Raw genomic sequence first — 27,399 nt, forward strand, 5'->3', positions numbered from 1 at the left:
TTGTATAGGAGGCCGACCACTGCTGCTGTCTACCTTCTGAACTTTGTGTTGAAGCCTGATTGACCCAGGACCCACAATCCTCTATGTCTGGAGGACGTGTTGCATCTCAGTGTCCAACTATGTCCTGGCTTGCACAATATTAACCCAGTGTGAAGGCGTCAGTGAGATGGACCATCCCTGGCCACATTCACTTGTCCACGTGTTTGTGGTTAGGCTGTCCTTCCCACTAAATGCACTGGGTAGGGCACAGGTAATGTTTTGGTATGCGCGCTTGGGTATAAGGTGCAGCGGGACAAATAGGGGCGGCTGGGGACTGAGCATGGACACCAGGCCGCCCCCTGATGGCTGGGGATCGAGTGTGGACACCTGACCTCCGGGCGGCTGGGGACAGAGTATGGATACCAGGCCGCCGACGCAGCCATGACATGGTGGCTGGCGTCTGCCTCCACAAGCCTAAAAGGCCACATTTCAAGTGCAAGCAAGCTAGCAGTATGGTAGCCGAAGCAGCCATGAGGTAGTGGAGAGCTTCGGCCTCCTCCAAACTAAAAGGCCCCATTTCAAGTGAAAGCTAGCAGTATGGTATTGCCGCCTGGGGGTGGGTGGGTGGTAGGCTGCACACTTACACTTGCATTCCAAGAAAACAAAGCAGATGCTAGCTTCTATCATCATCATCATCATGCTCCTCACCTTGGCACTCTCAACTCCCCTGATGGAGAAGGCAGGCCCACCAGAGGAGTCTGTGGTCGTCTGTTGGGCTCGTCCAATGCTGCCCTAAAGAAGGCCAGGCTAAGAAAAGTGTGGGGAAGGTTCCCGGGACAAATAGTGGCAGCTGGGGACTGAGTATGGAGACCTCACCGCCGACACAGCCATGAGGTAGTGGCCAGCTTTGACCTTCTCCAAGCTAAAAGGCCCCATTTCAAGTGCAAGCTAGCAGTATAGTATTGCAGCCTGCGGGTGGGTGGGTAGTTGGCTGCATATTTGCGCTTGCATTGCAAGGAATGGGGGAGGTACAACTGAACACTGCCCTGGGACAAGGACTTGCACGGAGATAGTTGCAAGTCTGCATCTTCTGATGCGGCAAGGATCACTTCTGATGGGCACACATTTAGGCAGTGACCTGGGTGTCAGAGATGTTTCCAGGGGTCTTCCCCATGCTGTTCCCATGTCTTTTCAGCACTGTATGCATGTGTCACACAGCACATGGCCAGATAAGGTTGTAAGATGTTAAAAGGTGTGAAGGAGTATTTTTGTTTTTGCTTATTTATTTTACCTTATACACAAGTCTTTACCCTGGAAAGGATGTTCCTTAACATATTTCACAGGAAAACAGTTTCAGTTTTGTTTTTGAACGTTTTATTGTGAGTCCGTAAAAGTGGTTAATACCTCTGACCACGTTGTTGACAACAGTGACCTGGGGGTCAGAAATGCTTCCTGGGGCGATCCCCATGCTGTCCCCATGTCATTTGAGCACTGTCACTATCGTTTTGGGCACTTTTTAGGCTTTCTACAGACTGCCAGGGGTGCCGCAGCAAAAAATGCTCGGGTCTTCCATAGACTAACATTGGGTTCGTTGCTTGGGTCGAGCACCCGAGTATCACTGTGAGTTCGGCCCGAGCTTCGAGCACCCGAGCATTTTAGTGCTCGCTCAACACTAATAGTATCAGATACTTTATCAAATTCTTTGCTGAAGTGTAGATATACTATATCTACTGCATTTCCCTGATCCACTCAGTCAGTGATTCCATCATAGAAGGAAATTAGATTAGTCTGGCATGACTTGTTTGCTCGAAACCCATGCTGGAACTGGTTAATTACTGTACTCTTATCCAAGTACTTAGATACCTGCTGTTTAATAATTTGTTCCTGGTATAGAAGTAAGGCTCACTGGCCTGCAATTTCCTGGCTCCATCTCCTTTATTTTTTTGAAGATAGGGACATTTTCCCTTCTCGAATCTTCTGGAACTTCTCCTGTTCTCCAGGATTTTTCAAAGATTCTGGCTAGTGGTTCTGCAATTTCCTATGCTATCTCTTTCAATACCATAGGATTTAATTCATCTCGACCAGGAGATTTAAAATCATTTAAATTAGCTAAGTGTTTCCTTACCATCTCTCTGTTTATAGATAGTGTGGATTATTTTATTCCTTTAATAGCACAGTAAAGAGCAGTTCTTTCTTAGAGAACACAGACGCAAAATAGGATTTTAAAAGTTCAGCCTTTTCAACATCAATTTTGACCACTTCAACCTTTTCATCCTGACTTTTCTTTTGCTCTTGACATACCCCTAAAATCCTTTTTTATTAATTTTGGTCTCCTTTGCAAGCCTCACTTCATTACTGGCTTTAGCTCTAACGCTTGCCCTGCATTCCCTGCAGAGAGCATTATATTCTTCTTTAGATATACCTCTCTCTTTCCATTTAATATACATTCCTTTTTTCCTGTTTAAAAAATGTTCAATTTCTTTGTTTATCCATCCTGGTCTCTTTAAATGCTTCCAATTCTTCCTTCTTTTTGGGATTGTTACTGATTGAGCAGTGAGAATTTCATTTAGAAAAATCTTCCATCTTTCTTGGACATTTCTCTACATTAGAACATCCAGCCATTGAACCTTTCCTACCCTCTTTCTAAGTCTATTAAAATCTGCCTTTCTGAAGTCCAACCTTAAAGTGTGAGTCTTCCTCCTCTTGTAATCCAAAATTCGAGGATAGCATGATCACTGTCTCCTAAATTCCCAGCCACCTTTACTTCCTCAACCATTTCCATTTACCTATTTTATACGTGCTTGCCTGTGTTTTTTTTTGTTTTCCGCTTTGTGAGTAGAGACAAGCAATTCGAGATGTTATCACCTGATTCATCAATTTCTACTTTTTTCAAAAGTTTCAAAATTTGTAACTTCACTCCAGTCCTATCTTGGTATATTTTTTGAGTACGCCACACTTTGGAAACAAAAGTGGTAAAAATTGCACCAAAGTGTGACTTTTGGGGCCAAAAGTTGCAACAACATTTCAACACAGGTAGAAAGTCCATATTTGACTTTGCACCAAAATGATGAATCGTGTACGACATTATGATTTGGCACCAAAAAGGCAACTAAGACAAAAAAAGGAAAGTGACTTAAAAATTTGCAAATGATGAATTGGGGCCATTGAGTCCTAAGTATTCTTGAGGCAAGTTGCTAGTCTGAGTCTTTTTCCATAAAATATACTGGCACTTATTATGAGATTTATGCAGAATACAATGTCAGAAAATAGAATTGGGTCAGGATTTCATTTGCCTACAGTTCACATTACATAATATCATGAATATTTTTTATCTAGGCTGAATAATAGTCCTGGCATGTGCTCTTTCTGTAATCATGGTTTATGAATATGACATCATTGGGTACACAATGTATAGCATTAGGTAACAAAATATTATACAAAAATCCCTTATCTTTCCTTTTCTTGAGCTGAGGATTCAATGTAGAAAATAATTTGTATGGTTTCCTTTTATGGAACATAATCATTATAAATCATTTAGCATGTGCTTTACTGTCTTGAATGGTTATATTTCAGCATCCAGGTCACGAGGTTTGCAACCTGCCGAGATAATCATCATTTTATATACACTGTACTCAATTATATGATCGGCTCCTCATCCAGAAAAGGCCATCTAGGAGCTAATCTCTCATGGTGATTGAAGTAAAGTTCACAGAACCTTCAATCACAGATCATGCACCTTTACCCTTTTATACATAAAACCATAGGAATGCACCTAAAATTTTGTTATCTCAAATTGAGAGCCACAGCCATCACAGGTTAAGCTTTTCTTTTCTTCTGTTAAATTTTAATATTTTTGCTTGTAGTAAACCGGCAGCCTTTCTCATTCTTAGCATATACTAACTAAAAATATTTCCCAACATAAAAACATTTTTAAATGTAATTTTCCCAATAATTCAGAGCACATGATATATATTTAATGCGGCATTTAGCTACATTATTTAAAAAGGGTTTGACTAACGAATGTTAAAATAGTAAAAAAAATATATATTTATGCATTTTTATACTCACCTTGCCCATGTGTACCGCTCTCACACATCAAGTGTGCCAGATCTGATCATGAATGCAAAATCACAAGATGGCTCGGCACTTGGTATGAAGTGGTGCTCGTGGAAAATATGCAATATCTAAAGAAGTCCCGGTAGTCACAAACGGGTGAATAAGTTTTTAAACCAATTAACACATCAATCCAATTAAGAGGCATTTCTGCCAATCCCAGGCTTTCATCAACAATGGAAAAAGGAAAGTTTTTACAACATTATATAAAATGTATTTATACAATATAAAGGAAATTACATCAGCATTGAGAATTACAAGGAAACAGAACAAAAAAAATATATATATAAGGAAGCGACACAAAAATTAAATGTTCTTGCTACAGAAAGAAAGGGATAACAAAAATGCATAATAGATCATTCAATTAATATATTCATTGAATTTAAAACTACCAATTAATTGTCATTGTTATATCATAAAGTAATTCCTTCTTCCAGAAATAATGATAAACTCGCATAATAGATATTTCTCAACATAAATACATCGAACACTAATTCATCCAAAAATACTTAATATCAATATCACCAATTCATTACTTTTTTTTTCATATTTTTCCTCTCTTTATGCATTTATTTTTTTATTATTTTGATATATTTTTAAATTTTATTTTTTATAGATACCAATTTTTTCATTTTTAATATTTTGAAATAATTGAGATAAACCATGACAGCTAAACCAAATAATGATATATTATATATAATCCGTAATCATAATCCAAACCTTAAATCATAATAAAATATCCACTTTCATTATATTCAATTCCACAAGAGGAGGTTTCTCGAACAGATTATCAACGAATTTTCAAAGTCCGGAGAAAGGGGGGAGAAAGAAAAAATAAAGAAGGTTATACATCTAATACAATACGACTAATCTCATAATCCCTGTTTAATCCCTTGGGATCCCATGTCTGCAATGTATGGATTCAGAAGGCCTCTCTGCGAAAAAGTATATTTTTAATATTCCCACTCCTCCTAGGAGTCATCACCTGCTCAGTAATTTGGAATTTCAGTTGAGTTATTGAATGTTTTTTCTCTTTAAAATGAAAGGGAAGTGGCAATAAAGTATTTCCAGATCTGATAAATTTATTGATGCGGTGCCAACGTGTTGGATGATTTCTCCAAAATATAGGAACCTGCACAGGCATTTAATTAGATATACATTTCTAGATTCACAGGTAAAGAATCCATTGTTGATGACAGCCTGGGATGGGCTGAAACGAGTCCTAGTTGGTATGTGTTAATTGGATTAAAGCCTTATTTACCAGTTCATGAGTTGCAGGACTTCTTTGGATAATGCACATCTGATCATGAGACCAGGACAGCCCAGCGATACCTGCTGCAGTGACAGGGTGATTGGTTACTTGTCATGCCTGTGGATGGAAAGGAATTCAATAAACCAGAAACTTTTTTTCATTATTTTGAGCTATAGAAAGCACTTTTAAATTCATTTAGAAAAAAATTCTGTAAGATTATTCACAAATGTGCTGTTCAGTTTCGTTGTTATGCTTTGTCACAAGAGTGTCATGCATCAAATAGCAATTTTTGGGACTGTGGCTTTTGGTTTTGTCTTTATGCCGTTCACTGTGTAATATAAATGTCATGTTATTTTATTTGGTGAGTCATTACTATTACGGTGACACCAAATTTTATATAGTGCTTTTTTTTTTTGTTTGCCACTTTCTGAGAGCCATCATTTTATTTCTGTTGACATAGTTGTATTAAGGATTGAGTTTTGTGGGATGAATTCATGTTTTCATTTGTCCCATTATAGGTTACATATAGCTTTTTCAATGCTTTTAAAGGGTTTGTCTACTACTCATTGAGAATGTTCGCACCAGTAAAATAACACTTATACTTACCTCTAGTGCCAGCGCCATTCCAGCGGTGTTGTCACTCACTTTCCCTAGGTTCGCGTGACATTGTTATGTCACGTGAGTTCTGCACCCAATAAGCACTGACTTCACTCTCCCCGCCTTCGAGCATATCAGACATCAAGATGAAGTGAGGGGCTAGCCTCAGCTCTTGATATCTGATTTGTCCAAAGGCAGGGAGAGAGAAGCCAGTGCTGCTTGGGAGTAGGGCTCATGTGACATAACAATCTCATGCGAGCACATGGAGAATGAGTGCTGACACAGTTGGAAAGGCGCCCACACTGGAGGTGAGTATACGTGTTGCTATTTCACTGGGTCAAATGTGTTGATTAAGACAAGGTTGTCTGAGAAGTGAACAACCATTTTAATTGTGCATTTTGGAAGTAGTAATTAACAGAAAACAGCAATTCTGGCAGCTTGTTTTTGTTTTGTATTGCTTTTATGTAATGATCATTTTGCAGATCGGGTCTGATAAAAATTGTGTACTTTTTATTCTTTATATTTTTAATTCATTTTTAGTTGTGAAAATGCATTTTATAGGATTTTATGCTTTATTATTTGTAAACTTTTTTTAAGTTTTTTAAAAAAAAAAGTTTTATTTCTTTGAGTGGATTTGACCGTGATGCACTTCTGTTTTGCAGTGTATTATGCCTGTCTGCGTTTTATGATAGGCATCCCATTACAGTCTGATTGATGTACTAAGAAGGCAAAGCGGCCATGACAACCCATCATACCCCACAATTGCATCATAGAAAAAACTATGGGGGCATAAGAAGCCTCAACCCTCTGTCTATCCACTTGGATGCAGTATTAGGTTGCATAGCTTGGATTAGAGTTATCTCCCATCCCACTTGTCAAGTCTATAATACAGCTGGCAACTGCAAGTACCTGCACCATCACTATGACATAAACAACGGGTGAAATAGGTATTGAACACGTCACCAAGGTTCTAAGTTGGCCTACAACCCCCACAGCAGCTCCTCATAACTACTCAGCCCTCCTTCAAAACCAGCTTCTCCATCATTACAGAAGATCAACTTTCCACTCTACTCTCAAGATCACATCTCACCACCTCGACCCAATCCCGCCCCACGTCATCCCAAACCTCACCACAATCTTTACCCCAACCCTAACCCATTTCTACAACCTATCACTAACAACTGGTGCCTTCCCCTCATACTTTAAATATGCCTCAATCACACCTGTCCTCAAAAATCCCTCCCTTGACCCATCCTCTCTGTTTAGCTATCGAACCCATATCACTTCTCCCCTATGCTTCAAAACCACTGGAACAACACATCTATCTTGAACTGTCCTCCCACCTCTCCTCCGGATCCCTCTTCGACCACTTACAATCTGGCTTCCGACCGCATCACTCCACTGAAACTGCCCTGACTAAAGTCGCTAATGACCTACTAACCACCAAATCCAAGCGACACTACTCTGTCCTCCTCCTCTTGGACCTGTCCTTTGCTTTTGACACAGTGGACTATTCCCTCTTACTACAAACTCTCTCATCTCTTGGCATCACAGGCTCGGCCTTATCCTGGAGCTCATCATACCTAACCGACCAGACATTCAGCATCTCCCATTCACACACCACCTCCTCACCTCACCCCCTATCTGTTGGTGTCCCACAAGGTTCAGTCCTAGGGCCCCTGCTCTTCTCCATTTATACCTTTTGGCCTGTGACAGATCATACATAGAGTCCCACGTCTTCCAGTATCACCTCTATGCTGACGACACACAGATCTACCTCTCTGGACCTGATATCACCTCCCTACTAAGCAGAATACCACAATGTCTGTCCTCTATTTCATCGTTCCTCTCTGCTAGATTTCTAAAATCTCCTGATGAAGGCTGACGCCAAAACGCGTGTCAGGGTAGGCGCTTCATCATGTGTCCCCCTCGGCTCCAGACTCATATGCAGGTATATACATTATCTAAATCATTTATTCATACTGGTGGACTATCCAGTGACAGCATACATGTAAGGAGAATTCTCTATCATTGCACCTTTCTTGCATCTTGTTGCTTCCTTGCACTATAGCACTTTACCTATTCTCTTATGCGGGGAACCTCTATTTAATACATTTTATTTATTATAATATACCTTGTTTTCTATATATTTAGAGCATATATATACAGTGGTATGTAAAAGTTTGGGCACCCCTGGTCAAAATCACTGTTATTGTGAACAGTTAAGCAAGTTGAAGATGAAATTATCTCTAAAAGGCATATTATTAAAGATGACATATTTCAGTAGTATTTTAGGCAAATAAATAAATATAGTCTTTTTTTTTTTCATTTTAAAAAATTACAATAAGGGAAATGGGCCTATGCAAAAGGTTGGGCACGCTTGGAGATTTGTGTGCTATGATAATTTTGACCAAGGTTTCTGACCTTAATTAGTCTGTTAGGGTTATGGCTTGTTCACTACCATCGTTAGGAAATGCCAGGTGATGAAAATTTCCCAGCTTTATAAAAACCAAGCCTCCTCTAACTTTATGCCAAAAAATCAGCAGCCATGGGTTATTCTAAGCAGCTGCCTAGCACTCTGAAAATGAAAATGGTGGAGGCCCATAAAGCAGGAGAAGGCTAAAAGAAGATAGCAAAGTGTTTTCAAGTTGCCCTTTCCTCAGTTTGAAATGTAATTAAGAAATGGCAGTTAACAGGAACAGTGAGGGTCAAGATAAGGTCTGGAAGACCAAGCAAAATTTCAGTGAGAGCTGAAAGAGGCAAATCAGAACCCCCGCTTAACCTCCAAAGACCTACAGAAAGATTTAGCAGACTCTAGCTTTGTGGTTCATTGTTCTACTGTTCAGAGACACCTGCACAAATATGACCTTCATGGAAGAGTCATCAGAAGAAAACCTCTCCTGCAGCCTCACCATAAAATTCAGCATCAGAAGTATGCAAAACAACATCTAAACAAGCCTGATACATTTTGGAAACAAGTTCTGTCGACCGAAAAGGTTAAAATAGAAGTCTTTGGCCACAATGATCAAAGGTATGTGTGGAGAAAAAAGGCCACCAAATTTCAGAAAAATAACATCTCGCCAACTATTAAGCATGGGGGTGGATCAGTCATGCTTTGGGGTTGTGTTGCAGCCGATGGTGCAGGGGACATTTCACGGGTAGAGGGAACAATGGATTCAATGAAATTTCAACAAATTCTTGATGCAAATATAACACCATCTGTAAAAAAGCTGAAGTTAAAAAGACGATGGCTTCTACAAATGGTTAATGATCCTAAACAAACATCAAAATGCACAATAGGCTACCTCAAAAGGTGCAAGCTGAAGGTTTTACAATGGCCCTCACAGTCCCCTCTTCTGAACATCAATGAAAATCTGTGGCTAGACCTCAAAATAGCAGTGCATGCAAGATGACCAAGGAACCTCACAGAACTGAAAGGATTTTCCAAGGAAGAATGGATGAAAATCCCTCAAACAAGAATTGAAAGACTCTTGTCTTGCTACAAAAAGCTTTTACAAGCTGTGATACTTTCAGTAGGGGGTGCTACTAGGTACTAACCATGCAGGATGCCCAAACTTTTGCATTGGTCCATTTTCCTTTTTTGTCATTTTTAAAATGTAAAAGATTAAAAAATATATATTTTTTGCCTAAAATACAAAGGAAATCTGTTATCTTTAACTTCAGGCCTTTTAGAGATCATTTCATCTTCAACTTGCTTAACTGCTCACAATAACACTAACTTTGACCAGGGGTGACCAAACTTTTATATGCCACTGCTTTGATGACTGCTTTGCACACTCTTGGCATTCTCTTGATGAGCTTCAAGAGGTAGTCACTGGAAATGGTCTTCCAACAATCTTAAAGGAGTTCCCAGAGATGCTTAGCACTTTTTGGCCCTTTTGCCTTCACTCTGCGGTCCAGCTCACCCCAAACCATCTCGATTGGGTTCAGGTCTGGTGAATGTGGAGGCCAGGTCATCTGGCGTAGCACCCCATCACTCTCCTCCTTGGTCAAATAGCCCTTACACAACCTGGAGGTGTGTTTGCGATCATTGTCCTGTTGAAAAATAAATAATGTTCCAACTAAACGCAAACCGGATGGAATAGCATGCCGTGGTAGCCATGCTGGTTCAGTATGCCTTCAATTTTTAATAGGCAATGTGAACTGAGGTCTAAGATGGTAGACATGCAAGAAATAGGAGCATGTTCACACTAGCAAAAAAGAAACAAAACCTACAAAAGACAAAAGACAAAAATATATCTCATACCCTACCATCATTATATATAAATGTAAAGCAAAGTTGCATAATAAATATAGGGTACTTAGTGAACTATTTTTGATCAAAAAAAGTATACAAGCCGTCCCACCAGCGGCAAGGTGACCCTAAATTGGGACGGTACCTATACTGCCTATATTAAAAACCTTACTGTATATCAAAGTTGAAGCAATGCATATAAAAGGGTAGACAAATAGGACCGGGTCCCAACTCCAGACCACCCAGGCCCGTGGTAAGCTACATATATACCAGTCAGCTCAACAAAGGGGATGCCACACCCTTAAATTGCACAGAATGCAAACAAGACAAAAAACCAGGCAATGTGAACTGAGGTCTAAGATGGTAGACATGCAAGAAATAGGAGCATGTTCACACTAGCAAAAAAGAAACAAAAAAAATTTATTATGCAACTTTGCTTTACATTTATATATAATGATGGTAGGGTATGAGATATATTTTTGTCTTTTGTCTTTTGTAGGTTTTGCTTCAATTTTTAATAAATCCCCAACAGTGTCAGCAGCAAAGCACCCCCACACCATCACACCTCCTCCTCCATGCTTCACGGTGGGAACCAGGCATGTAGAGTCCATCCGTTCAACTTTTCTGTGTCGCACAAAGACACGGTGGTTGGAACCAAAGATCTCAAATTTGGACTCATCAGAACAAAACACAGATTTCCACTGGTCTAATGTCCATTCCTTGTGTTCTTTAGCCCAAACAAGTCTCTTCTGCTTGTTGCCTGTCCTTAGCAGTGGTTTCCTAGCAGCTATTTTACCATGAAGGCCTGCTGCATAAAGTCTCCTCTTAACAGTTGTTGTAGAGATGTGTCAGCTGCTAGAACTCTGTGTGGCATTTACCTGGTCTCTAATCTGAGCTGCTGTTAACCTGCGATTTCTGAGGCTGGTGACTCGGATAAACTTATCCTCAGAAGCAGAGGTGACTCTTGGTCTTCCTTTCCTGGGGAGGTCCTCATGTGAGCCAGTTTCTTTGTAGCTCTTGATGGTTTTTGCAACTGCACTTGGGGACACTTTCAAAGTTTTCCCAATTTTTCGGACTGATTGACCTTCATTTCTTAAAGTAATAATGGCCACTCGTTTTTCTTTACTTAGCTGCTTTTTCTTGCCATAATACAAATTCTAACAGTCTATTCAGTAGGACTATCAGCTGTGTATCAACCAGACTTCTGCACAACACAACTGATGGTCCCAACCCCATTTATAAGGCAAGAAATCCCACTTCTTAATCCTGACAGGGCACACCTGTGAAGTGAAAACCATTTCCGGTGACTACCTCTTGAAGCTCATCAAGAGAATGCCAAGAGTATGCAAAGCAGTCATCAAAGCAACAGGTGGCTACTTTGAAGAACCTAGAATATAAGACATATTTTCAGTTGTTTCACACTTTTTTGTTAAGTATATAATTCCACAAGTGTTAATTCATAGTTTTGATGCCTTCAGTGTGAATGTACAATTTTCAAAGTCATGAAAATACAGAAAATTCTTTAAATGAGAAGGTGTGTCCAAACTTTTGGTCTGTACTGTATATATACATACATATATATATATATTTATATATATATTTCGTGGAAATTATACATATACTCTAACCATGTTTATTTGTCTACTGGTCTGTGATGTACATGCACATGTGGGGAACACATGCTGTTCAGCGCCTTCTTCCTGGTTGTTTTGTTCCCACCCTCTACATGTATTTTAGCTTTATCTAATAAAGTTTGTTATATTTTACTATATTTGGCCTTCTTCTCGGTTCTATATTTTTGGTTTCTAGATTTCTAAAACTTAACATGGACAAAACAGAATTCATCACCTTTCCCCCATATTGCTCAACCCCCCCAATGGATCTATCAATTAAAGTAAATGGCTGCTCACTCTCCCCAGTCCCACAAGCTCGCTGCCTTGAGGTAATCCTTGACTCTGATCTCTCCTTCAAAGCACACATCCAAGCCATTTCCACTTCCTGCCGACTCCAGCTCAAAAATATTTCCCAGATCCATACATTTCTTAATCAAGAATCTGCAAAAACCCTAGTCCATGCCCTCATCATCTCCTGCCTCGACTACTGCAACCTCCTGCTTTGTGGCCTCCCTTCTAACACTCTCACACTCCTCCAATCTATCCTAAACTCTGCTGCCTGACTAATCAACCTGCCCCCCGCTATTCCTCGGCCTGTCCCCTCTGTCAATTCCTGCACTGGCTCCCCATTACCCAAAGACTCCAGTTCAAAACCCTAACCATGGCATACAAAGCCACCCACAACCTGTCTCCTCCTTGCATCTGTGACGTAGGCTCCCAGTACTTACCTACACGTAACCTCCGATCCTCACAAGCTCTCCTTCTCTTCTCCCCTCTTATCTCCTCTTCCCATAATTGCATACAAGATTTCTCCTGTGCATCTTCCCTACTCTGGAACTCTCTACCCCAAGATATCAGACTCTCGACCTACCATAGAAACCTTCAAAATGAGCCTGAAGACCTACCTGTTCCGACAAGCCTACAACCTACAGTAACCATCGTTCCATCATACCGCTGCACGACCAGCTCTACCCTCACCTACCGTATTCCCACCCATTCCTTGTAGATTGTGAGCCCTCGTGGGCAGAGTCCTCTCTCCTCCTGTACCAATCAGTGACTTCTACTGTCTAAGATTATTGTACTTGTTTTTTCTTATTATGTATACCCCTTTTCACATGTAAAATGCCATGTAATAAATTGCAATATAATAATAAATATTAATAATAAGTATATATCTTTCTAAAAGTGCTATTTACATAAAAGTCTCACCAGATGTCAGTAGCAACCCATCCAATCCACACAGGCCAGGCAAATAAGTCAAACCATAGATGTTCTTAAATTAAGTTATATGTAATAATGGGAAATGACACTGGGAAAAAGTATTGAACACATGAAGAAAGATGTGCAAAAAACATGGAAAGTCATAATACAAGCTGAAATTTATCAGCAATTAGAAAGCAATCCTGCCATTTATTGAAAAAATATATCAGCTGGTTCAACTGATGACTTATAAAGTGGTGTCTCATTACCAAGGTGCCACACAAGAAACATCTCATGATGGGTAAAAGCAGTGAGCTGTCTCAAGACCTTCACAACCATATTGTTTCAAAACATACTGATTGCATGCGTTACAGAAGAATTTCTAAGCTACTGAAGGTTCCAGTGAGAACTGTTGGGGCAATAATCCACAAGTGTAAAGAACATCATTTCACCATAAACCAGATCTCAGACAGAGGAGTGAAAATAATTATTAGAAGAATTGTTTAAGTGCCAAGGACCACCTATGGAGAGCTACAGAAAGACCTGGACTCAGCAGGTATAATTGTTTCAAAGAAAACAGTAAGGAATGCACTTAAGCTCCATGGCTGGTATGCACGCTCACCACTCATGACTCCATTGCAGAACAAAAAGCATGTTCAACCACGTTTAAAGTTTGCTCATTAACATTTAGACAAGCCTGTGAAATACTGGGAAATTATAGTCTGTTTAGAGGAGACCAAAATTGGACTTTGGATGCCAGAATACACATCATGTTTAGAGGCCAAAAAGCACTGCATATCACCCCAAAAAACACCATACCAACAGTGAAGTTTGGAGGTGGGAACATCATAGTGTGGCGCTGTTTTTCAAAATACATTACTGGCAAACTTCATATAATTGAAGGAAGGATGAATTAACAAGTGTACAGAGACATTCTTGATAAAAATCTGTTGCTATCTACCAGGATGATGATGAAATGACTGTGTACATTTCAGCAAGACAATGATCCCAAACACACAGCCAAAGGGAACTCTCATTTGGTTTCAGAGAAAGAATATAAAGCTGCTAGAATGGCCCAGCCAATCACCTGACCTGAATCCAATAGAAAATTTATGGAAGGAATTAAAGCTGAGAGTTCATAGAAGGAGCCCCCTGGAGCTTCAGGATTTGAAGAGTGCTTGTGTGGAAGAATGGGCCAAAATCACACCTGACAAATGTATGCGACTAGTTTCTCCATACAGGAGGCATCTTTAAGCTGTCACCACCAACAAAAGCTTTTGTATGAAGTATTAAATAAATTTCAGTAAGCATGTTCAATACCTTTTCCCTGTGTCATTTCTCATTATTACACATACCTTAATTTATGGACATCTATGGCTTGATTTGTTTGCGGATTGGATGGGTTGTTACGGACATCTGGTGAGAATTTCATGTCAATAGCACCTTTAGAAATTTATTTACTTAGAAAATTGGTGACGTGCTCAATATTTATTTCACCCGCTGCATTAACTCCAGTTCACTGGAACAACTGATGTAACATAATAAATATGTCATGCAGGAGATAAAAGAGATATGTGAGGGACTATGGTCCAGTTGTGGAATTAAATGAGGAGTATTGGAGTTTTGTTACATATATTATCACATTTGCCACTATTTTTTTTCTCTGAAGCCCCTAACCATTTTAACCCTTTTTCTACTACTTACTTTCTAAGTTATCTTACCTATAGAACTGAGGTTTTTCTGTAGTAAAGAATGAAATATTAATGTAGGGTATGAAACTATGAATAGAAACAGGAATTTCAAGTTCAACCTTATAGCCTTTGCACACAGATCTTTTATCTTAAATGTGAAACTTCAAGAAATCTTGGGCTGCTCCTGAAGTTGCTACATTCACTCAAATGAAAATGTCTGGGGAAAAAGACTGAGACTATACACCTGCAAAGGAAACATATCTTGGGTTTTCTCGATCGACTTCCATCATTTATATCACATATAGAGGGAAGGTTCATTTGACTCACTGACTAATCTACTAATATGAGAGTTTCTCTCGTAAATAAGGAAAATTCATAAATTAAAAAATACATTATAAATAGATAAATACTGTTAATTATTTTAGATTGTCTTATCTAGGGGGTAATTATAAAGTTTTCAAAATGGCTGCCATCACAATATTGAGCAAAAATCCTGCCATAAACAAACAGCAGGACGGTTGGCATGAATGAGCGAGAGGTCGCCTATTGATCACAGGATATTTGATACAACAATAAATGGTATAAATGAATAAATACATAACATACAGCAAACCAGTGTTGGTTGTGGTATTGTGCTAAAATTAATTACATGATATAAATATAATAACAAACTTGATATATGAGGCAATACCTGTCACTTCCTGGGGTGCGTGGAACGGGAGTGGGAAGTCGCAATTCAATAAGACCGCAGGTCTGTAGGAAAGGTTTTATTTATTTATTCTATACCTCATAGATTTCATTTTTTTTTTGCCTTTGACTAACCTTTGTTAGACCAACCAGTGTATATGTCATTATCCAGTCAGCATTATTTATATTTCACTTGCCCTTTATTATTACAATTTGATATTAATGATATATTTTGTTTTATTTTTACTATATTGAACCATTTCAACATCTCAACTTACTATTAACTATTTATTGCCTAATACAGTATATCAAGTTTGTTAGTATATTCATATAATAATTAATTTATCACAGCCAAGACTGGTTTGGTTTATATATTCATTCATTCATACCATATATTGTTCTATCCAATTTCCTGCAATGAACTGGCGACCTCTTGCTCCTTTATGCCAATCATACAATTTTTTAATCTTGTCTTCGTGTTATGTTCTTTTTAGTTTTTATTTTCTGTTAATAAAATTATGATTATTGATTAATATTGGTTATTGATTTATTTATCTTACCAGAGTATTTTGGATTCTTTTGCTTTTAGTTGGTATACTTTAATTTTTGGTATTTTTTGTAATTTCCTTCTTTGGTTAGGTTTATATCCACAGCAGGACAGATTGTGCTTGTTGAAAAAGTCTTCTCTGCCATTAGATGTAAGGAGAGACAGGAGGGAATGTATAAGAAGAGACAGGAGGGAATGAATAAGGAGAGACCGGAGGGAATGTATAAGGAGAGACCGGAGGGAATGTATAAGGAGAGACAGGAGGGAATGTATAAGGAGAGACAGGAGGGAATGGATAAGGAGAGACAGGAGGGAATGAATAAGGAGAGACAGGAGGGAATGTATAAGGAGAGACAGGAGGGAATGTATAAGGAGAGACAGGAGGGAATGGATAAGGAGAGACAGGAGGGAATGAATAAGGAGAGACAGGAGGGAATGTATAAGGAGAGACAGGAGGGAATGTATAAGGAGAGACAGGAGGGAATGTATAAGGAGAGACAGGAGGGAATGTATAAGGAGAGACAGGAGGGAATGAATAAGGAGAGACAGGAGGGAATGGATAAGGAGAGACAGGAGGGAATGAATAAGGAGAGACAGGAGGGAATGTATAAGGAGAGACAGGAGGGAATGTATAAGGAGAGACAGGAGGGAATGTATAAGGAGAGACCGGAGGGAATGTATAAGGAGAGACAGGAGGGAATGTATAAGGAGAGACAGGAGGGAATGTGTAAGGAGAGACAGGAGGGAATGTGTGTACATTAAAGCTAAGATGACACCTCAGCTGAAGCACAGGTCTAAGAAGTTGTAAGAAGAGAGGAGGAAGGACGGACTTAGTTGAAAGCTGTGAAAAGTGTTGCTTTCTAACAGAGTATATACAAGTATCTCCTTCAACCGTGTGCATCTCGTCTAGTCCAGTTCTGTCCCTCCTCCTTTCTCCTGACAACTTTTGACTTACCTGCCTGTGCTTCAGCTGAGAAATGATCTCAGCTTTCATATTAGCACATTCCCTCCTCTCCTCATAGCTGACAACCAAGGAAGCCAGGAGAGCTTTCTTTCCTTAGACGTTGCATCCTGCGATGCTGCTTTGTGCCTAGGACGTTTTTTTGTTATGTTCAGTTATGTGACAGCAACCATTTTGAAAACCTTATAATTGCCCCATAGAAAAAGCGAGCATTAATAAATAATACGTTTATCCATTTATTTACAGTAATATATTTTTTTCAGGTAATCATTTTCTTTATTTACGAGAGAGCCCATTTAAATCCAGAAAAAATAATTCTATTTGTAACAATACAATAACATTTACCCTTTTAAATTCCAGTACAACGGATATATATTTTTTCTATTGTTTTAAACCCAAAAAAATTAACAAAATGCGGATATAGATATAGCCCAAAAATCTATATCCGTATGAACATAATACGGATATAGATATAACCCTTGGATTGAAGAGGAAAGTAAAAATAAATATAATTTGTGTTTATATCTGATGCTATGGAATCGGTCAGTAGGATCAACCCTCCTAAGCTGTCTATATGGGCATTCAAGGAATAGAAAGTTGAACAAACTAATATCTTAAATTCTAATGTCTTAGAGAAATCCACGTTTTTCCTAAAATGTAAATGAGTTTTTAAGATCTATTGTGAAATCTAATGACCGATCTGCTTTAGTATACACTAACCGTTATATATTTCTTTTACACATCCAATTAATGATCACACTTGTCTTTTACTTTCAGGTAACAGAGATCAAAGACAGATTGAAGATTTCAAAGAAAATGTGGTCCACTTTGCCTCATTCCATCTGTAAGGAAGAGAGAATAACAGGAGCCGAGTCCAATCAAGAGCAGTGCTGGAATGGTCTTAGCAAAGCTCGGTAATCTCATTAAATATTGTTAAAATGCCTGGTAAATAATATACAGTATGTTTAAGCAATATATATTCCTAAGGGTTGCAATTAGCAGTAATGTATGTAAAAAATTCCAAAAATCATTCGGCAAAAAGAGGTAAAAAATTTAAATAAATTCTTAATTGACCCCTCTGACACTAAAGAGCTAATTTTTTAGTGATCCCCTCATGATCTTTAACTACATGCAAGCAACTCATCTTTTTAAAGGGAATCTGTCAGCAAGTTTTTGCTATCTAATTTGAGGACAGCATGAGGTAGGGGTTAAAATACATAGTTCAATGATGTGTCATTTATTAAGTTGTGTGGTGTAGTTTACTTACACTGAAGGTTTTATCACCTGGAGATTATCTTTGCCAGGTCTGATGTGCACCCAACTGCTCATCTGACTCCGCCCCCTCCTGTGATAAGCAGCTCACTGTCAATAGACAATGTACACACAGAGCATGGTGTGGGTGAGTCAGCTCTCTGAGCTCTGCTGCATGCTATAACTAAAAACTCTGTCACAACCTCTGCACCCAGTAAACCAAGTGATACTTCATTTGATTTGCAGTCTCTTTGTCTACGTTATGCAGCTGTCAGATAAGGTAGCAAAAATTGCTGACAGATTCCCTTTAAATGCATTTATCTGGTAATGAATCTTAGCAAATAGCCCATCTTAGATTTCTGAAATCTCAAAGCAGAATTGCCAGGAACAATGGGCAGTAAAGGTACATAGATGTTAAAGATTTTTCACTTTCCATATTTTACAATAAATTTAAGTTGCAGACCCTATTTAATAATTGCTTTTATAGTAAAAAAAAATCTGTCACAAAATCAGAATGTTTGTGGTTAGAGAAAGGTAAATGTACAGTCTGGTTGCTATTTGGGATCATAAAGGAATCTTCCAAACCTGGAATTTTTTGTTGTTCTTCAGATCAATATGGATAAACTAATTACTGTGATCCTTCTTTACATTCACATCGCTTTCCCTCCTTCTTGTTAATAAATTAATCAGATTCAGTTAAAAGAGAACAAAGTGAATGCACATGGTTAAAAATTACTATAAAGGAAAATATAACTGATGAAAGCGACTAACAAAATAGAATAACCTTTGACAGACAGTAAAAACTGATAAATGGAAAAATTCAAGCTTGAAAAACAATAGGAGAGGACTCATTTGTCACTGATTTAACTAGCTGCGCAGACTATAAAGAGTCCTTGAGATGATTTGCTCTCTATGGTCTTTTTTAACATTAGTGATGATTATATTTGGGAAAAGGGATAGTTCATCATTAGAAATGAAAACAAGCATCATAAAGCAGCATCCTGCAAAAATAAACCCATTCAATCAAGTGCTATTATAACATTTAATCTATCAGATGTTTTTTAATACTGCAAATTTTCATGCTGACAAATTATTCATGATATTGAACTGTGTCGCTCTCGCGAAATGCAGCTGAAAGCTTCACAGCGATAAGTGATCTCATACAGATTAATGTTCTTTACATCCTGTGTGATGTGAAAATGAAAGCAGACGAGGACAAAGCTCATGGATTTCTAAAAAAAAAAATGTACCTACTTATTGAAATCTTAACTGCAGCCACCGATTATAGTAATTCAAAGCATTAGATCTTTTTATTTCGTTTTTCCAAGTGCCCTACTGTGAAATTATTGTAATACTCAAATAGTATTTTCGCTAGTTCTCCACTACATTGAGAAACCTGTGAAAAATGAAGAGAGGTGCCTGAGAGACAAGGCCTGACTTCTGTGATCCGAGACAGAATGGCTGCCAACATGAGAAATCCTTGAAAAAGAAGGGCAGGATCCTGTCTTCCAGAACTGTGTTTCCTTAGAAATTGACTTTTATGAAATTAACTACAGTTTGACTTGCCAGGTACCTGCCTGAAGTCATGACGGATGGCCTGATAAATCAGATCAATAATCCGGAGGTGGATGTAGACATCACAAGGCCGGACACATTCGTTAGACAGCAAATAATGGCACTCCGAGCAATGACAAATAAGCTGAGGAATGCTCTCACTGGAAATGATGTTAACTTTCAAGATACAAGTAAGTTGAAGAAGTTCTTATGTACAAAATGTGCATTTTTAAGTAATGACTAATTTTAATGCCATTTTTTGCTACTCGTGAGGCCTTCATTTAAGTGATAGCAACTGCTTTCTGGAAAACTCAGGTAATGTTTACACAGAGCAGTTTTTAGCACACACAAAGAGAAGATACTAAAAAATTATAATAATGTAATAATTATTATAAAATCAGCCCATGTGGCTGAGAGGAACTAGCCCTGGGTGAACACATAGTCATTGTTATTTATTTATTATGCTTATATAGTGCTATCATATTTCACAGTGCTTTACATACACTATTGCCTGTATTTCAAAGCAATCCTGTAGAACAAGACAGTGATGACACAGCATTTAATCTTAATCCTAAATCTATTTTCAGTAGGCCAGTAGACATAGGCTATTGTCTGAATGTTGACTCTTCTTGTAGGTTGAATTGATATTTGTACATTGTTGAATGGCTTCCGTGTGCCTCTTATATCAGCTCATACAGTTTATTGTACTGCTATCTTTGCAAGACAGGAACAAAGGGTAATTGAACAATATACAGTTGAAACCAGAAGTTTACATATGCTATATAAAATAAAACATATGCATGTTTTTCTCAATATCTGACATGAAATCAAAATAATCCTTTCCCATTTTAGGTCAATTAGGATTACCATAATTTTTAATATTTGCCAAATGCCAGAATAATGAGAGAGAGAATGTTTTAAGTCATTTTTATTACATACTGCAAGGTCTAAAGTTTACATACATTTCATTAGTATTTGGTACCATTGCCCTTAAACTGAATGACTTGGGTCAAACATTTGGGATATCCTTCCACAAGCTTCTCACAATAGCTGGTTGGTATTTGGACCCATTCCTACTGACAAAACTGGTGTAATTGATCCAGGTTTGTAGGCCACCTTGCTCGCACCTGCCTTTTCAAAATTGCCCATAAATTTTCAATAGGATTGAGATGAGGGCTTTGTGATGGCCACTCCAAAACATTGACTTTGTTGTCCTTAAGCCACTTTGTTACCATTTTGGCAGTATGCTTTGGGTCATTGTCCATTTGGAAGACCCATTTCCGCCCAAGCTTTGACTTCTTTGCTGATGTCTTGAGATGCTGCTTCAGTATTCCACATAATCTTTTCTCATGATGCCATCTATTTTGTGATGTGCACCAGTCCCTCTTGCAGCAAAACAACCCCACAACATGATGCTGCCACCCCCGTGTTTCACAGTTGGGATGGTATTCTAAGGCTTCCAAGCTTCTCCCTTTTTCCTCCAAATGTAACAATGGTCATTATGCCCCAAAAGTTCAATTTTAGTTTAATCAGACCACAGGACATGTCTCCAAAAATTAAGGTATTTGTACCTGTGTGCATTTGCAAACATTAATCTGGCTTTTTTATGTTTCTTTTGGAGTAATGGCTTCATCCTGGCTGAGTGGCTTTTCAGCCCATGTTGATACAATACTCGTTTCACTGTGGTTATTGGCACAATCTTACCAGCTTCCGCCATCATCTTCACAAGGTCTTTTGCTTTTGTCTTTGGGTTGATATGCATATGTCGGACCAAATCACATTCATCTCTGGGACACAGAACATGTCTCCTTCCTGAGCGGTATGATGGCTGGACATTCTCATCTTGTTTGTACTTGCGTATAATTGTTTGTACAGATAAACGAGGCACCTTCGGGTATCTTGAAATTGTACCCAAGGATGAGCCAGAGTTGTGCAAGTCCACAATTCTCTTCTTGATATCTTGGCTGATTTCTTTAGACTTTCCCATGATGCTACAAAAAGAAGCAGTCTGTTTCAGGTGTGCATTAAAATACATCCACAGGTGTGTCTCTAATTAACTCAGATGTTGCCAAAAAAACTCAGAAGCTCCCAAACAAATGACAACATCATATGGGAAGTCCAGAATTGTTTAAAGGCATAGTAATCTTAGTGTATGTAAACTTTTGACTTTGCAGTAAGTAATAAAAATGCCTTCAAACATTCCCTCTCTCTCATTATTCTGGCATTTGGCAAATATTAAAAATTATATTAATTGACCTAAAACGGGAAAGGTTTATTCTGAATTCATGTCAGATATTGAGAAAAACATGCATATGTGTCTTTCTATATAGTGTATGTAAAATTTTGAATTCAACTGTATGTTTGTTAATATGTTGATTACACATTGTACCAGGCCAACTCGTTTGTTGACCTGAAAATCAAAGGAGGACAAACTAGGCAGGTTGATTAAATACTCAAACAATGCGATTTGATCTCATCACACCTTCCCTCTAACCTGTGGATGATGGCTTGAAGGACAGTTGTGAACTATATAAATGGATATATAAGGGGATATGCCTCGGTATCAAGAGTGACTTGACAGAATAGCTGCCAGGACAACATGGCTCCATCAAGAGGGACACAGATGTGACTTTACAGGATGTCAACTTAGAGGACCACAACCCCAGCTGGAAGAACACAGATTTGCTCTATTGACTATCACAGAACCCATTTGGGGAAGCCAGCTAGGGACAATCCGGTCTCCTGGCCCCATGGATATGTTTGGGGAAGCCAGGATTGGGACCCAACAGTCGCCTGGTTCCATGGAGATGTTCAGAGAAGCCAGGTTGAGACCATCCGGTCACCTGTCTCCATGGAGACATTTGAAGAAGCCAGGTTGGGACCATCTGGTCGCCTGACCCCATGGAAACATTCGTAGAAGTCAGGTTGCGACCATCCAGTCACCTGGTCACGTGCCTCAATGGACTGTCAGCTTCCTAAGCTTGTCATTATCTCCTCTCTGTGGGTGCCCACCAAAAGAGACCTGCCACTGGGGGGTAGTCAGCCCTGAAAGCCCCGAAATCACAGCTGATCTAATCCCAGCGAGTCAGCGGAAGGGTGAGACTCTGTAATTTTGCACCATCTTGAGTTTTTTGCTGGGACTGTTCTAGATGTTTTATTGTCTGTTGGTGGTTCAATAAATTATTCCCACACTGTTTTACCCTCACCCTGTTTTGTCTACCCATGGGAAAAGAGAGTGGGTATTCAGTGGGATGAGCCCTGATCCAAGCTGACAAGAGCTCCCACTGACCCCCATGTCTCCACAAAGACTATATAGCCATGGTTCCAATAATGTCTAAAAGTCTACCCACAAGTCCGCTATTAGTAATATTTGTATTATTCTCCACATGTAATGTAAATAATAATATTGTAGCTTTATGGTCTTCGTGAATGTTGCTGGCACTGATACAATATACAGACAATACTATTATATAAGTGATGAATAATAAACAGATTTTTGTCTGTCTTGTTCTCAAAGGTGAAGAAACAAGTGGCTCAGGGAGTGGCAGTGGCTGCATGGATGATATCTGTCCCACAGAGTACGACTACATCACTACAGAAGCTCTACCCTTTGAACCTGACAGGAGAGAGCTGGAATATTCTGCGGCACCTGCTCTTAACCAGTCGCTCTATGTACTGTTCACATCAATTGTCCTAGTACTGGGGAGACAATGGAGATAATCAGAACATTTCCAGGACAACAGCAGAAACTGTTTTAGTTATGAGAATAGTCAATTATCTTCTTTTTATTACACACCTGGACAATGGACCATTTCCCACCAATGCTGACAATTTTCTACGTACATTCTTCTTACCTATATCTCCGTGTCTCTTTATTTCTTTACTCCAGCAGAAATCACTCTCCAAATGTTACTAAAATAAATGTCTTCATTCCCAGACATTTTAGTATGTAAGTTCTATTGATTTTGGAAAGTATCAGATTTTATTTGTATATATATATATACAGTACAGACGAAAAGTTTGGACACACCTTCTCATTTAAAGATTATTCTGTATTTTCATGACTTTGAAAATTGTACATTCACACTGAAGGCATCAAAACTACGAATTAACACATGTGGAATTATATACTTAACAAAAAAGTGTGAAACAACTGAAAATATGTCTTATATTCTAGGTTCTTCAAAGTATCCACCTTTTGCATTGATGACTGCTTTGCACACTCTTGGCCTTCTCTTGATGAGCTTCAGATGTACCCTGTCAGGTTTAATAAGTGGGATTTCTTGCCTTATAAATGGGGTTGGGACCATCAGTTGTGTTGTGCTGAAGTCAGGTGGGTACACAGCTGATAGTCCTACTGAATAGACAGAATTGGTATTATGGCAAGAAAAAAGCAGCTAAGTAAAGAAAAACGAGTGGCCATCATTACTTTAAGAAATGAAGGTCAGTCAGTCCGAAAAATTGGGCAAACTTTGAAAGTGTCCACAAGTGCAGTTGCAAAAACCATCAAGCGCTACAAAGAAACTGGCTCACATGAGGACCGCCCCAGGAAAGGAAGACCAAGAGTCACCTCTGCTTCTGAGGATAAGTTTATCCGAGTCACCAGCCTCAGAAATCGCAGGTTAACAGCAGCTCAGATTAGAGACCAGGTCAATGCCACACAGAGTTCTAGCAGCAGACACATCTCTACAACAACTGTTAAGAGGAGACTTTGTGCAGCAGGCCTTCATGGTAAAATAGCTGCTAGGAAACCACTGCTAAGGACAGGCAACAAGCATAAGAGACTTGTTTGGGCTAAAGAACACAAGGAATGGACATTAGACCAGTGGAAATCTGTGCTTTGGTCTGATGAGTCCAAATTTGAGATCTTTGGTTCCAACCACCGTGTCTTTGTGCGACGCAGAAAAGGTGAACGGATGGACTCTACATTCCTAGTTCCCACCGTGAAGCATGGAGGAGGAGGTGTGATGGTGTGGGGGTGCTTTGTTGGTGACACTGTTGGGGATTTATTCAAAATTGAAGGCATACTGAACCAGCATGGCTACCACAGCATCTTTCAGCAGCATGCTATTCCATCCAGTTTGCGTTTAGTTGGACCATCATTTATTTTTCAACAGGACAATGACCCCAAACACACCTCCAGGCTGTGAAAGGGCTATTTGACCAAAAGGGAGAGTGATGGGGTGCTACGCCAGATGACCTGGCCTCCACAGTCACCAGACCTGAACCCAATCGAGATGGTTTGAGGAGAGCTGGACTGCATAGTGAAGGCAAAAGGGCCAACAAGTGCTAAGCATCTCTGGGAACTCCTTCAAGATTGTTGGAAGACCATTTCCGGTGACTACTAGTGTTGAGCCACCCCAGTAGTGTTCGAGTTCGGTTCGGTTCGTCGAACACCCTTGTGTTAGACGAACTGTTCGTCGAACTGTTCGTCGAACACCTTCGAACACCGTTAAAACCAATGGCAGGCAAACAAAAACACATAGAAACACATAGAAAACACTTTCAAAGGTGTCTAAAAGCTGACAAACTGCTCAGAAGACATAACTAACACACGGAAAAGTGACAAGTTGTAGCGCTGGCGTCCCTGCCCTCTGCTAGGCAGGGACGCTGCTCCCCTCACCGCTCTGCTCCGTGCCCGGCGTCCTCTCCCCGCTCTGCTGTCAGCGCGCGCTCCTTCCCGGCGTCCTCCTCCCGCTCTGCTCTCAGCGCGCGCTCCTTCCCGGCCCCTGTGCTTAGGGCGCGCGCGCGCTCCCCTCCTCTTAAAGGGGCCGCGCGCGCCGTCCTAAGGAGTCCCCGGCCAATGGCCGGAGGACTTCATCATATATAAGGCACCTCCTCCAAAATGGAGGTGCCCGAGCAATGTTGTTTGCACCTGTGTCTCACCTGTGCTTCAGCCCTCAGGTCCCGTTGCCAGTTACCTGCCAGTTACCTGCCAGTTACCTGCCAGTTTCCTGCCAGTTTCCTGCTAGTTACCTGCCTGATTCCTGCCTGAATACTTGTTACCTGCCTGCCTGCCTGTGGTCCGACGGTCTGCCTTACAACTCCGGTCAGTCTGTCTAAGGACCAACTTGTCCGCTCACCTGGGAGCGCACATCAGCTACCTGCCTGCTTGCCTGAGGTCCGACGGTCTGCCTTACAACTCCGGTCAGTCTGTCTATGGACCAGCTTGCCCGCTCACCTGGGAGCGCTTCTCCGTTACCTGCCTGCTTGCCAGCCCGGAGGCTCCGTTGTCACGTGCTGTGATCACCAGCTATCTCTGAGACTCTTGCCCGCTCACCTGGGAGCGCATCTCCGTTACCTGCCTGCTTGCCAGCCCGGAGGTCCCGTTGTCACGTGCGGTGATCACCAGCTATTCCAGAGACTCTTGCCCGCTCACCTGGGAGCGCTTCTCCGTTACCTACCTGCCTGCCAGCCCGGAGGTTCCGCCGTCACGTGCCGTGACCACCTGTTATTCCAGAGACTCTCGCTTGCTCACCTGGGAGCACACATCTACCATCTGCCTGCTAGCCTACCCGGAGGCTCCGCCATCACAGGTCGTACCTACCCCTTACCCAGAGACTGCCCTGATCACTTGCCGTAACTCCCTGTCCGTTCACCCAGAGACTGCCACCCGCTCCCTTACAAGGGCCGCCCCCTTGTATAGTAGCTCAGAGGTTCCGCCTCCCGGACCCGTTACACAAGTACATATAGTCATGCAAAAAGAAAAGAGGTGGAGGAGTAAAAGGAGGGGGAGACACAGATATAGGCATGTCATGCCCTTCTAAAATCCAAAAAGTGAGAAGCCAACACGGCCATTCCTTCCTGCCCGTGCCACCTCCATTTGTGCCAGAGCCGCGGTGGACCCTGACGGCCAGCCCCCCTCTCCCAATACTGGTGCCTGTCCGCTGGTGGGTCGAGCGAGCCCCCCTGTGGTGGAGGCAGCTCTAAGCTTTTTAATTTAAATTGTCTCTCTAATTTGAATGAATACACTTTAAATCCTTTTACAAGGATCTATTGAAAGGCAAGTCTCATGCCAGCAGCCGCGTAATTCCAGCTCCAGGAGCGTCCACTAAAGCTGCTGCAGTTAAAAAGCTTTTATAAGGATCGAGCTCGGCTGTCCACCGCAAGGCGTCCTACCGCCAGTCCCAGCCCCTATGCCTTGGGGTGCCTCCTGATGCTCTTCACTGAGTATCCCGTGGTCCCGAAGCATTTCCTTTGAAAAAATTAAGTGTCCAAACTACAGGTGGTGTAGCTTGCTTAACAGCCGGGATAATCCGCTGACTAGCAGACACTGCTACTAGGCACAAAGTATTTCCTGGGCTAGATGCAGTTAAAAATTTGTACTTAGATAGTCTCGTTGGATGCTGAGAAAGCATTCCATAGAGTCTCCTGGCACGCCATATATTATTCTCTTAAAAAGCTTGGGGTAGGGGTCTAGGGGACCCTTTTATAGCCAAAATCACGGCCCTGTATCGCAATGCGTCACCTAGGCTGAAGATAAAAGGAACTGTAGCACCCCGAGGGCTCGGTTGCTGCAGGGGTATTGCACCTCACCCAGAGGTGTGATATCTCACTCTCAGGTAAGGATGGAGTGTGGATCAGGACCCCGACACCTGCATGCATTACACCACATTGCCGTGGGGCAGGGCGACCAATATGCCTCTGAGATGGGCACGACAGTCCCTGTCCCTGGCTGGAGTGGGGGGAGGGAACACTG

General features: G+C 40.5%; 1 protein-coding gene across 1 annotated transcript in view; it reads left to right on the forward strand.

The window, feature by feature from the left end:
- The window catches only part of GPC6 (glypican 6), a 1,373,797-nt gene extending 1,350,157 nt beyond the window's left edge, over positions 1-23,640 (forward strand). The window contains exons 8-10 of the mRNA XM_073664138.1: positions 17,673-17,809; positions 19,716-19,891; positions 23,218-23,640. Coding sequence (XP_073520239.1) covers positions 17,673-17,809; positions 19,716-19,891; positions 23,218-23,420 — 516 coding nt within the window. The 3' untranslated portion in view covers positions 23,421-23,640. The remainder of the gene's footprint in view (positions 1-17,672; positions 17,810-19,715; positions 19,892-23,217) is intronic.
- Positions 23,641-27,399: the final 3,759 nt, after the last annotated feature.

This window comes from Phyllobates terribilis, unplaced genomic scaffold, assembly GCF_046119375.1.
Source record: "Phyllobates terribilis strain yellow unplaced genomic scaffold, ASM4611937v1 Scaffold_2__4_contigs__length_985480577, whole genome shotgun sequence".
Taxonomy (NCBI): Eukaryota; Metazoa; Chordata; class Amphibia; order Anura; family Dendrobatidae; genus Phyllobates; species Phyllobates terribilis.